Source organism: Hypanus sabinus, chromosome 10, assembly GCF_030144855.1.
Source record: "Hypanus sabinus isolate sHypSab1 chromosome 10, sHypSab1.hap1, whole genome shotgun sequence".
NCBI lineage: Eukaryota > Metazoa > Chordata > Chondrichthyes > Myliobatiformes > Dasyatidae > Hypanus > Hypanus sabinus.
In genome coordinates this window covers 152226217-152239434 of record NC_082715.1, presented here as the reverse complement: position 1 = coordinate 152239434, position 13218 = coordinate 152226217, and the positions used below count along the sequence as shown (strand labels likewise).

Sequence of the window (13218 nt, the reverse complement as noted above, 5' to 3'; positions counted from 1 at the left end):
TTCAAAACCAAAGAAGTCACAATAGAATAGATAGTATAGTGGGCAGAAAGGTTTCTTTGTTTTATATTATAGAGATAATTTGAGTTATAAGATGGTGTATACATCCTTGGTGTAAAAGATGATGAGAAGCATCGATCGTGTGGATAGCCAGAGGCCTTTTCTCAGGGCTGAAATGGCTAACACAAGGGTGCTTGGAAGTAGGTATAAGACAGATGTCAGCGGTAAGTTTTTCACACAGAGAGTGGTGGGTACGTGGAATGCACTGCCAGTGAAGGTGGTAAAGGTGGATACAATAGGGTCTTTTAAGAGACTCTTAGGTACATGGAGCTTAGAAAAATGGGGCAATGTGAGCTGAAGGGCCTGTGTGTAGATTTCTATGTTCTGTGTTTCTATAACTTCATAATGTATAGATTTCTGAAAAGAAACCCTGGTTATTGAGTAGTCAGGAATTCAATAAGATTGGTTTGCTTACAATTGATGACAATGATAAGCAGCACAATGCACAAAGTTCACTCTCACTATCCCTTCTTTCTAAGATGATGGACCAAATGTTCGATGAGATGACCTTCCTATGTACTATGCTCTTTTGAAACAACATAAACTATGAGCCATTTGGTCCATACAGATGCACTTTTGATGAACGTGGCTTGCACTTGTATTTTAATGTCACAGTTTGTTTTGAAAACACTATTGGGAAATGAGTGGAAGTGGGTAATTTGGCCCAGTCTGCTGCCTCTGAGGCCTCACTCAGAGAACCTGAACAATTAAATTTGCTTCAAACAGTTATTGACTCTTCTTCAAGAGGACCACAACATTGTAGTAAGGATTGGAGGCTTGCGTGCCTCAATGACCCAGAGAGCTATGACCTAGAGTTAGAGTTCTTTGTTTTGGTAGGGTCATCCATGCCAAACAGGTTAAAGGGTAGAGACCAGTTTCACGGGTTCAGCTCATGGCTAGCAACCCTGACTGGTCAAAAATAACTCTAACAGAAACAGCGATGAAGAATTCTATATTGGTATGTGATGGTATTCCTGACTCTCCACCTGGAATTTGCATGAGTGATAGTAGTGAAAACAGAGAGGAAGCTACTGGTACAATGAGGGAAGCCCTGAACACCATCAAGTTGAAGACCAAAATTGTGTTTTGGAAACTATGAACCCAGTACGGCGCTGGCAAGCTAGCACAAATAACTGCTGAAATGTGTTGCACCAACCTACATATACTCTGCATCACTGAAAGCAGATGGACAGGGTCTGCAGACTAAATGCAGCAACTGGTGAAACAGTTTTATATTCAGGAAGGGAAGATGGCCAGCATCATAATGATGTAGCTCATTTTGAAGAAAGGCATTGAAAAGTGCTTTCTAGAGTGGAAACCAATCAACAGCAGGCTGTTGAGAGATTAAATGGGAAGCAAGTGAATATGACTGATCTAGTGCTATGCTCCAACTAGCGATAGTGACATTGAAGAAAACATAGAACATAGAAATCTACAGCACATTATAGGCCCTTCGGCTCCCAATGTTGTGCTGACCACGTAATCTACTCTAGAAACTGCCTAGAATTTCCCTTCTGCATAGCCCTGTAGTTTTCTAAGCACCATGTACCCAAGAGTCTCTTAAAAGACCCTGTTGTATCCACCTCTGCTCAGTCACTGGCAGTGCACACCACACACCCACCACTCTGAAAAACTTATCCCTGATGTTCTCCCCCTGCCCCACTTACTTCTAAACACCTTAAAACTATGCCTCCTCGTGTTAACCATTTTAGTCCTGGGAAAAGGCTTCTGGATATCCACATAATCAATGCTTCTCATCATCTTATACACCTCTATCAGGTCACCTCTCATCCTCCATCGCTCCAAGGAGAAAAGGCCAAGTTCACTCAACCTGTCCTCATAAGGCCCACTCTCCAATCCAGGCAACATCCTTGTAAATCTCCTCTGCACTTTCTATAGTATCCACATCCTTCCTATAGTGAGCTGACCAAAAGTGAACACAGTACTCCAAGTGGGGTCTGACCAAGGTCTTATATAGCTGTAACATTATCTCATGACTATTGAATTCAACACACCATACGCCTTCTTAACAACATTGTCAACCTGTGCAGCAGCTTTGACATGGACCTCAAGATCTCTCTGGTCATCCACACTGCCAAGAGTATCATATTTGACCTACCAAAATGAACAATTTCACACTTATCTGGGTTGAACTCCATCTGCCGCTTCTTAGCCCGGTTCTGTATCCTATCGATGTCATGCTGTAACCTCTGACAACATTCCAGGCTATACACAACACCCCCAGCTTTTGTGTCATCAGCAAACTTAACGAACCCACACTTCTACTTCCTCATCCAGGTCATTTATAAAAATCACCAAGAGGAGGGATCCCAGAACTGATTCCTGCAGAATACCAGTGGTCATTGACATCCATGCAGATTACGAACCATCTACAACCACCCTTTGCCTTCTGTGGGCAAGCCAATTCTGGATTGACAAAGCAAGGTCTCCTTGGATCCCATGCCTTTTGACTTTCTGAATGAACCTTGCATGGGGAACTTTATCAAATGCTTTACTGAAATCTATATACGTTACATCCACTGCTCTACCTTCATCAGTGTTTTGTTACATCCTCAAAGAATTCAAGCAGGCTTGTAAAGCATGACCTGCCCATGATAAAGCAATGCTGACTATCCCTAATCAGATTATGTCTCTCCAAATGCTCATAAATTCTGCCTCTCAGGATCTTCTCCAACAACTTGCTCAGTACCGAAGTAAGACTCACTGGTCTGTGGTTTCCAGGGTTATCTCTACTCCTTTTCTTGAACAAGGGAACAACATTTGCAACCCTCCAATCCTCCGGTACTTCTCCCAACCCTATTGATGATGCAAATATCATTGCCAGAGGTTTTGCAATCTCTTCCCTCACTTCCCACAGTAGCCTGGGGCGTATCCCATCCGAACCCAGCGACTCATCTAACTTAATGCTTTTCAAAAGCTTCAGCACATCCTTTTTCTTAATGTCAATATGCTCAAGCGTTTCAGTCCACTATAAGTCATCCCTACAATTGCCAAGGTATTTTTCCCTGGTGAATACTGAAGGAAAGTATTCATTAAGTACTACCGCTACCTCCTCCGACTCCATGCACACATTTACACTATCACACCTAATTGGTAATATTCTCACACGGCTCATTCTCTTGTTCTTCCCATACTTGTAGAATGCCTTGGTGTTTTCTTTAATCCAGCTCGCTAAGGCCTTTTCAAGGCCCCTTCTAGCTCCTAATTTAATTCTCAAGCTCCTTTAAAGGCTCTAAGTTTGCACTTTGACTCTAGCCCCCACTCCAATGATGGCTATACCAGACCCTATCTCTCTTTTATGGTTTAAAAAATAAGAAAAACCCCTACGCAAGGAGAAAGAACTCACCATGTTTGGTGGTGCTCCACCTGCCTTCTGCTGCTGCCGATGCCTCTGGTGCTTCCTGCGTTTTCAATGAATATTTGCAATTGGAGGTAGAGTTAGCACTATGTCATGACATAATCATCGTCATGGGAGATCTAAGTGCCAAAGTGGGAAGTAAAAACTGGCACTTCACTTAGGTCATGGACATGCATAGATGTGAACAATGACTAACAGTGGTGAAAGAGTGGTGGAATTCTGTGCCATGAACAATCTGGTCATAGAAGGGACCCTCTTTCGGCACCATGAAATTCACAAACTAACACAGTGCACACCCATGATTAATGATTTCATGATTAATGGTATGTGGCAATGATCCTTGCAAGATCTAAAAGTCAAGAGAGTAGCAGAAATGGAAGTGATCATCACTATGTTGTAGCAGCGATGAAACTTAAGCTGAGAATCACTGGGACCAGAACACGTGTGCAAAGATGTTTTGATGTTGAAAAGCTCAAGGACACCAGTGTGAGATTTGCCTTCACCATTCAGTTTAAGAACAGATTCTAGACCTTGTAAGACCTTGATGAGTATGTGTCAGTAAACAAGATCAATGCAGTGTGGAAACAGATGCTTCAGTCTTCAAAGAGAGTAGCAAAGCTTTTCTAGGATACAGAGCTGGAAAGAAGAGCAAAGCAGGAAACATGGACAGCCGTAGAAGAAAGACAGAAAATTAAGAAGAAAGTGTTAGGTGCAAAGTCAACAGGAATTAAGGAGAAGCTTCAACTAGCATATACTGAAGCTAACAAGAAAGGTAAGAGACTTGTAAGAAAGATAAGAGAGTCTACATGGAAACCCTTGCAGAGGAGGCCTATTGAGGCAATCAGAGAAATTCATGCAAAATTTCAAAACTGCTGTGTGGAAAGTTCCAGGCCGGATCCAGTGTGAGAGGTAAGAACAGTCTGCTTTTGACAACTGAGAAAGAGGAAGAAGCACAATGGATGGAGTATTTCAGAGAATTACAGAATAGACCACCACCAAATGAAGAACCTGACATACAAGAGCCAGCAGAGGACCTTGACATCAACCCAGATCTATCCAAGAATGAAGAGATTGTTGCTCTGATTAAATCAGTAAAGAACAGCAAAGCTTCAGAACATGACAATTTCAATACCAGACTGTTCAAAGTTGAATCTTAAAGTTACAGCAGCCATTCTGCAACTACTGTTTACTATAGCCTGGGAATGGGGATAAGTACCCAAGAACTGGAGAAAGGGAGTTCTTGTTCGAATCCCCAAGAAAGGAGCATTAACTGATTGCAACAACTTGTGTGGCATCACTCTTTTGTTAGAGTCCAGCAAGATTCTCGCCAAAGTCCTTATACAGATGCAGTCGATATGTGCTTGTGGAAAGAACAAGCTGGCTTCAGAAGAAATGGAGGCTGTGTCAACCAGATCTTCACACTGTGTAACACCATAGAACAGTGTACAGAGTGGCAGAGACAACTGTGTGTGGCGGCAATCATCATGAGGAAATGTTGGAGATGGATTAGGCTCTTAATGAGCAGAGAGGCCAACTCCATCATCAAGACAGTACTTCATTGGACCTCTGAAGGGTAGAGGAAACTCAAGAGACCAAAGACAACTTGACGCTGTACTGTAGAGGCAGAAAAAAGGATCCTGAATGACACCAGGGGCAAAATTGCTGAGGGCAAACAGAATGGATGACTTTCATTGCTGCCCTAAATACCAGTGACATAACTGGCTGTAACTGCTAGTTATTGACTCTCCAGTTATATTTCAACTTCCCTCCCACTCCTTAGCTGAATTCAGCAATTTCAAATCAAGCTCTGGTAAGTAAACACTCCTCCCCCTACTTTGACCCACATTCTTTCATTTAAAGTATTATGCTATGCAGTTTATGCATTTTATAATTTGCTTCTACTAATGCAGAGTCCTTTCATCCAAAGCTCGGTAACAGGAGGTTGAATTAGGCTTGTTTTTTAATCTGGTAAGTATTACTCAATAAAATGTGGTAAAATTGCAATTTTGACTGCAATTTCATCAAGGAGATAAAAAATATAGGATCTTGCAGTCTTTTTTGTGAGATTGAAATCTATTGTTGGAATCATTAAGATTAAATCTTATGCTGGTTTTCAGCCTACATTACAGGTAATGAATCAAGTGATGATAATCAACATTTTGTCTAAAATTTCATACTTGAAGAATTCAACGTGTTTGATTTTAGAATGAAACTACACCAAATAATAATGTAATCCTGTCAACCCAGGCACCTTGCGAGGAAGTTCCTGTACTTATGGGTGTGCAAAACATTTGGCAGAATCCTTCCAAACAAGGCCAGGTAAGATTATATTTGCTTCCTTTAACATGTTTAGATTGAAGATGAAAATGGTTAGAATTTCAAAGTACAAGCAGAGAATGTATGGGTATTGTTATCGAAAATAAGAACTCATATTGGGTGAAAACACATCACCAGGGATGGAGAAATGATTAAAGTGAAGGGCATGAATGAATGCATTCCTTTCATGTGGCATATTGTTACTAAGTGTACCATTCTGGTCACTTCTGGGTCCTCAACTGTTCACTCTTGTAAAGCCCAGGAGCTAAAGTAAACTGTGGGGTGAATACAGCAAGACAGTGTAGAAATTCAGATGGGTTAATGGAGTCATTTAGGGAGAATTACAAGGGATATAAGGCATAGAGATGGGTGAGTGGGGCTAGCCAGTCTGTGCAGAGTTTATGCTCCATTGAATCTCCTAACATGTTTCAACATCTAAATTGAACAATGTAGTCCTTGATTTCCTTCACAGATAAATTTTTGTCTGGACTGTTGAAACGTATATATACCCTGCACATCAACCATTTACTGTTGCAACAAGTCACTCATTTCCAGCACTCTGTGGGTAAGGAAATATCTTCTGCAGTCCCCATAGGGTATTTTGGTGACTGCAATTAAGCAGCAGTTGTGTTAGCAAATTGCAGGTTAACTGCCAATACAAGTTTTGCTGTTGTCTAAGAATGACTCAATAAATGTGACCAGAAGTTGTGAGTACAACTGTGGTTTCACAAAGGATAGTTGGAATAAATTGCAGTCTATTCATGAGATTGAAACCCACTGATTTGATCATTGATATTAGTGGGCTTGTGGGTGCTCCATGATTGAGCATCTAAGGCTCAGGCTCTCTTGAACAGTTTGGGAGTTGGAAGAAATCGGGACTAGTAGAGCTGATACCTCACAGCTCCAAATGACTCTGATTCAATCCTGACCTCTGGTGCTGTCTGTGGAATTTACACCATCCCCTTGTGTTTATGTGAGTTTTCCCCAGGTGCTCTGGTTTACATGCCGCATCCCAAAGGCATATGGTTGGTAAGTTAATTTGCTACTGTAACTTGCCCCTAGTGCATGTTGAGAGACAGATGTTGGGTGCAGTTGACTGGAATAAATAATAGAATTTTTTATTACTTCAGTGAGTCTTACTTCAATGGGGTTGTTAAGTTGATGGAAAAGATCCTGAGAGGCAGGATTTATGAATATCTAGAGAGGCATAATATGATTAGGAATAGTCAGCATGGCTTTGTCAAAGGCAGGTCGTGCTTTACAAGCCTGATTGAATTTTTTGAGGATGTGACTAAACACATTAAAGAAGGTAGAGCAGTAGATACAGTGTATATGGATTTCAGCAAGGCATTTGATAAGGTACCCCATTCAAGGCTTATTGGGAAAGTAAGGAGGCATGGGATCAAAGGTGACCTTGCTTTGTGGATCCAGAACTGGCTCGCCCACAGAACGCAAAGGGTGGCTGTACACGGGTCATATTCTGCATGGAGGTTGGTGACCAGTAGTGTGCCTCAGGGATCTGTTCTGGGACCCCTTCGTGATTTTTATAAATCACCTGGATGAAGAAGTGGAGGGATGGGTTAGTAAATTTGCTGATGACACAAAAGTTGGGGGTGTTGTGGATAGTGTGGAGGGCTGTCAGAGGTTACAGCAGGACATTGAAAAGATGTAAAACTGTGATGAGAAGTGGCAGATAGAGATCAACCCAGATAAGTGTGAGGTGGTTCATTTTGGTATGTCATATATGATAGCAGAATATAGTATTAATGGTAAGACTCTTGGCAGTGTGGAGGATCAGAAGCACTTTCCCAGGGCTGAAAAGACTAATACGAGAGGGCACAGTTTTAAGGTGCTTGGAAGTAAGTACAGAGAAGATGTTGGGTTAAGTTTTTTATGCAGAATGGTGAGTGTGTGGAATCGGCTGCTGGCAACGGTGGTGGAGTCTTTTAAGAGACTCCTGGGTAGGTACATGGAGCTTAGAAAAATAGAGGGCTGTGAGTAACTCTAGGTAATTTCTAAAGTAAGTACATGTTCAGTACAGTATTGTGGGCTGAAGAGCCTGTATTGTGCTGTAGGTTTTGTATGTTTCTATATTTCCTCGAATTGATTTTAACCACATGAACCTTAAGTCCATGCTCCCCAAATTCTATCAGTATGTCGACTTTGCAACGAGGGGGGAGAACATGTTGGACCTGGTTTACACAAACATCCCCGACGCATACCGGGCAGAGCCCTGCCCCCACCTTGGATACTCAGACCACATCTCTGTTATGCTAATTCCAGCATACAGACCGCTTGTCAGGCGCACCAGACCAGTTGAGAAGCAGGTGAAAACCTGGCCAGCAGGAGCCATCTCTGCTCTTCAAGACTGCTTTGAGCACACTGACTGGCACATGTTCAGGGAGGCTGTAACCGATGGCGACTCTACCAACCTAGAGGAGTACACAGCATCAGTGACCAGCTGCATCAGCAAGTGCATTGATGACGTTACTCTGTCCAAGACATTACTAAACGCGCTAACCAGAAGCCATGGATGACCGCGGAGGTGCGTGCGCTGCTGAGGACCTGCGACTCCGCCTTCAGAGCTGGTGACAAGACAGCTCTAACAACAGCAAGGGCCAAACTGTCGCGGGCCATCAATGGGGCAAAGCATGCACACACCCAGCTAATCCACAGTTACTTCCAGGACAGCAGCGACATGCAGCGCATGTGGAAGTGCATCCAGGATATCACCAATTACAGGACAACATCACCTGACTCTGCCTCCCACCCAGATGCGCTGAATAACTTCTACGCCTGGTTTGAGGCGGAAAACGACGTGGCAGCGAGGAAGTCCACCCCTGTGTCTCACTGTGGTCGCCGATGTGAGAGGAACCCTGTGCAGGGTCAGCCCACGGAAGGCTGCTGGACCAGACAACATCCCTGGTAGAGTGCTCAGAGGATGTGCAGACCAGCTAGCAGATGTTCTCACTGACATCTTCAACATCTCCCTGAGCAGCGCCACCATTCCAATGTGCTTCAAGGCCGCCACCATCGTCCCCGTGCTGAAGAAGTCTTCAGTGTCCTGCCGAAATGACTACCGTCCCGTTGCACTTACATCCATCATCATGAAGTGTTTCGAGAGGCTCGTCATGAGGCATATCAAGACCCTGCTGCCCCCCTCATTGGACCCCCTGCAGTTTGCGAACCATCCCAACTGTTCAACAGATGACGCCATTGCCACCTCCCTCCACCTGGCTCTAACCCACTTGGAGAAAAAAGGCACATATGTTCGGATGCTGTTCATAGACCTTAGTTCAGCATTCAACACAATCATCCCTCAGAAACTGATTGGAAAGCTGAGCCTACTGGGCCTGAACACCTTCCTCTGCAACTGGATCCTAGACTTCCTGACTGGGAGACCTCAGTCAGTCCGGATTGGGAGCAGCATCTCCAACACCATCACACTGAGCACGGGGGCTCCCCAGGGCTGCGTGCTCAGTCCACTGCTGTTCACTCTGCTGACCCACGACTGTTCTGCAACACACAGCTCAAACCACATCATGAAGTTCGCCGATGACACGACCGTGGTGGCCCTTATCAGCAAGAATGACGAGTCAGCTTACAAAGAGGAGGTGCAGAGCCAACAACCTGTCTCTTAACGTGAACAAAACAAAAGAGATGGTTGTTGACTTAAGGAGGGCACAGAGCGACCACTCCCTGTTGAACATCAACGGCTCCTCAGTAGAGAACGTTAAGATCACCAAATTTCTTGATGTTCACCTGGCGGAGAATCTCACCTGGTCCCTCAACACCAGCTCCATAGCAAAGAAAGCCCAGCAGCGTCTCTACTTTGTGCGAAGGCTGAGGAAAGTCCATCTCCCAACCCCCATCCTCATCACATTCTACTGTGGTTGTATTGAGAGCATCCTGAGCAGCTGCATCACTGCCTGGTTCGGAAATTGCAACATCTCGGATCGCAAGACCCTGCAGCGGATAGTGAGGTCAGCTGAGAAGATCATTGGGGTCTCTCTTCCCACCATCACGGACATTTACACTACACGCTGCATCCGCAAAGGAAACAGCATTCTGAAGGACCACATGCACCCCTCATACAATCTCTTCTCCCTCCTGCCATCTGAGAAAAGGCTCTGAAGCATTTGGGCTCTCACGACCAGACTATGTAAAGGTTCCTTCCCCCAAGTTATCAGACTCCTCAATACCCAGAGCCCGGACTGACACCTTGCCCTCTTGTCCTGTTTATTGTAATGCCTGCACTGTTTTGTGCACTTTACGCAGTCCTGTGTAGGTCTGTAGTGTAGTGTAGCTTTCTCTATGTGTTTTTTTTTACGTAGTTCAGTCTAGTTTTTGTACTGTGTCATGTAACACCATGGTCCTGAAAAACATTGTCTCATTTTTACTATGTACTATACCAGCAGTTATGGTCGAAATGACTTTAAAAGTGACTTGACTTGAAATTGGTATAAATGCATTAGGTTTAGAGCATTAAGGAAGATTGGTGGAGACTGGAGCCGAATGTCTAGCTTCCACCCTGTATGACTCATAACTGTAATCAAGGGTTTGGCAGTAAAGTGGAGAAGGCAAAGATGATTTAATTAATTGGTGGAGCAAGGGACAAAGTGTCTAATTACTGCTATTTCTTGTTTGATGTTCTTTTCTGGTTGCTGCGCTACACTTGGATTTTCAAAAAGGAAAGCAACAATTTTAAAATATTTTTATTATTTGAGATTATGCCAATTACACACGTGACTAAACTAACAACCTGTTCGTCTTCGGAATGTGTGAATAAACTGGAGCACCAGGAGGAAACCTACACGGTCAAAGGAAGAATATACAAACTCTTTACAGACAGTGGTAGAGTTGAATCCGGCTCACTGGTGCTGTAATAATGTTACACTAGCTACTACACTACTGTAGCAAAATAGAAACACATTTTGGGAGAAACTCATTGGAGACCCTACATCAGGAGTTTGGATGAATTGAGACATGTCGACCAAGAGCAAAATTGACCCTTGATAAATATGTTGGGACAAATATCAGATTGGTAGTCAGTTGACTAAAAATGAAACAAGGATTTTGAATTCAAATAAAGCCTTTGGAAAGTGGTGCATCACATGGATTGATGTTGGCAGTACTGCTATCAATCTAATGGCTTGTATAAATTCTGTACTAGACAATTTCAAAGGTGAATGAAATTAACTTTTGGGAAAAATGGAGCAATAACTAGTATTAGGAAAGACTACAACAAAATATAATTGATAAATAACAAAGATAATTAATGAATGACTTTAAAGATAGATAGTTAAGAGTCAGATACAACAACCCAATTTGTAAAGTAGTGACTCAAGTAAATAAGAATATATAAATCAAAAATAGCAAAAACAATTGGGATTCATTCCTGGAAAAAAAACCATTGAAATACAGAAGTGGAAATGTCAATTTCTATAGAATGGACTGAATTTGATGTTCTGTGCAGTTTAAATTTTTATATTATATAAAATATGTGTGGGCACTGGAGAAGGTACAGGAAGGAGAAATTGTAGCAATTAGGAAAGGCTGTTGTGACTAAGATTGTTTTCGCTGGAATGGAGATGGTTGAAGAGTGAGTTTGCAAAATTTTTTAAGGATTTCATAGGATGGGTACAGAGCTGATGTTTCTCCAGGAAGGAATCCAAAATTGAGGATCACAAATATAAAATTGTTGTGAATTAAGAAGAAATTTCTTCTCAAGAACAACATTCTGTTGCATGCAAACTCTGCTGCCTGTGTGTTGTATTTGTAAAACAAACTGATTGAAAATGGTATTTTATCACTATCACAAGCCATTAATGCTATTAATTCTAATTTTGAATCTTTCATTGATCATTATTTATTCTGGCACTTTCCACATGAGAGGCCTAAACTATGGAAATGTGCAACCTGATCCAGATTGGTTTAAAACTGGGATACAACATCATAACTTTCTAGGTTGGCTAGGGTGGTGAAGAAGGCACTTGGTAGGCTAGCCCAAGGCACTATCTATAGCAGTTGCCATGTCACATTGCATTTATACAAAACATTGATTAGACATTATTTGGAGTATTGGGTACTCTTTTGGTTGCTGCAGTGCAGCAAGGATATGGTAACACCAGAAAGAGTGCAGAAGAAATTTAACAGGATATTGCCTGGAATGGAGGGCAGTGATTATAAGGAGAAATTGGATTGATATTTTTATGCTTTCTGGAATGTCAGAGGCTGAGGTGTGATTGTAGAGAAATCTATAAAATGCATGAGTCAGAATCTTTCCTCTTGGGCAAGGGAGTCTAAAACTAGAAGTTTCAAGTAAGAGGGAAGAAATTTAAAGGAGATTGAGTGTGCTGTTTTTCACATAGAGAGTGGTGAATGTTTGGAACAAGCAATCAGAGCAGGTGGTGGAGGTAGCTACTGTTAGAACATTTAAAAGGCATTTGTATAAGTAAAGGGTAGAGAGATCCAGGCCTAATGCAGGCAAGTGGGATAAACATAGACAGACTGCATATCCAGCACAGATGATCTTATTTCTGTGCTGGACATCTCTATGATTCTGTGAACTACTGTTGAGAACAATAGCAGGTTGCTGGGATACAACAGACAAAAAGGATATTCGTTTTGAGGTTTAGGGAGAGGAAACTTGTGTAGAGCTTAAAAAAATTCATCAACACAAAATCTACTTTTGAACTACATGTTCTATTTTGCTGTATGGAGAATAAGTGTGCGTTAGTATCAAAGGTCAAATCGTGAAGAATTTTTGGAAAAAATGCTTAACAAATTTTAACTGGCAGCTGCATGGTATTAGAAATATTTAAAAAATGAACAGCACAATGAAGATATAATTCAGGCTCAATTGTATCTGTGCTTTTAAATCAATACTTAGTGATACTAAGTAATACTTAATGAACATTTTGGGAATGAAATTACAATCAGCTGTTATGTGATGTTGTCTTTTCCTTTCACTAGATCTCATTACTGTCATGCTTTGTTGAATAAAACATTTGATGGATGGAAGGAACAGTGGTGGTGTGCTCGAGTAGAATGGAAGTTGATGGTCCGAGCAGATTGTCACTATAGGTACTTTTATATTTCTTGTGCTGTATCTGTGTCATAGATTTGTGTGCACTCTAATAAGCTGCTAATTGTCCTTATTATATTTCATACAGAAAGTGTCTTCAACATTACTAATTTGAACTTTGCGTGAATGTGTAACTAGAAAGCAAGGAGCTGTAGGTAATCACAAAACCTGTCCTCTGAGATAGCCTATTTCTGGACATAGCTGGAAAGCTCTAAAAATAATTGTGTTTTGTATAGAAGGATGTACTTTAAAGTTATATTTATTACTACTGTAGTGAAATGTGGTGTAGAACCTGTTCCCTTGATCTGTGAATTTAATCAAATTTTGCAAAATAACCGTGGGCTTCTCCACCTCAGAAACTCTTTATTTTGTTGATATA

At 41.9% G+C, this 13218-nt stretch overlaps 1 protein-coding gene across 1 annotated transcript in view; it reads left to right on the top strand.

Moving 5' to 3' along the window:
• Window positions 1-13218, top strand: part of sfi1 (SFI1 centrin binding protein) — a 242981-nt gene that overhangs the window by 24198 nt on the left and 205565 nt on the right. Inside the window, exons 4-5 of the mRNA XM_059983256.1 lie at window positions 5684-5755; window positions 12728-12838. Of these exons, the coding sequence (XP_059839239.1) occupies window positions 5684-5755; window positions 12728-12838 (183 nt within the window). The remainder of the gene's footprint in view (window positions 1-5683; window positions 5756-12727; window positions 12839-13218) is intronic.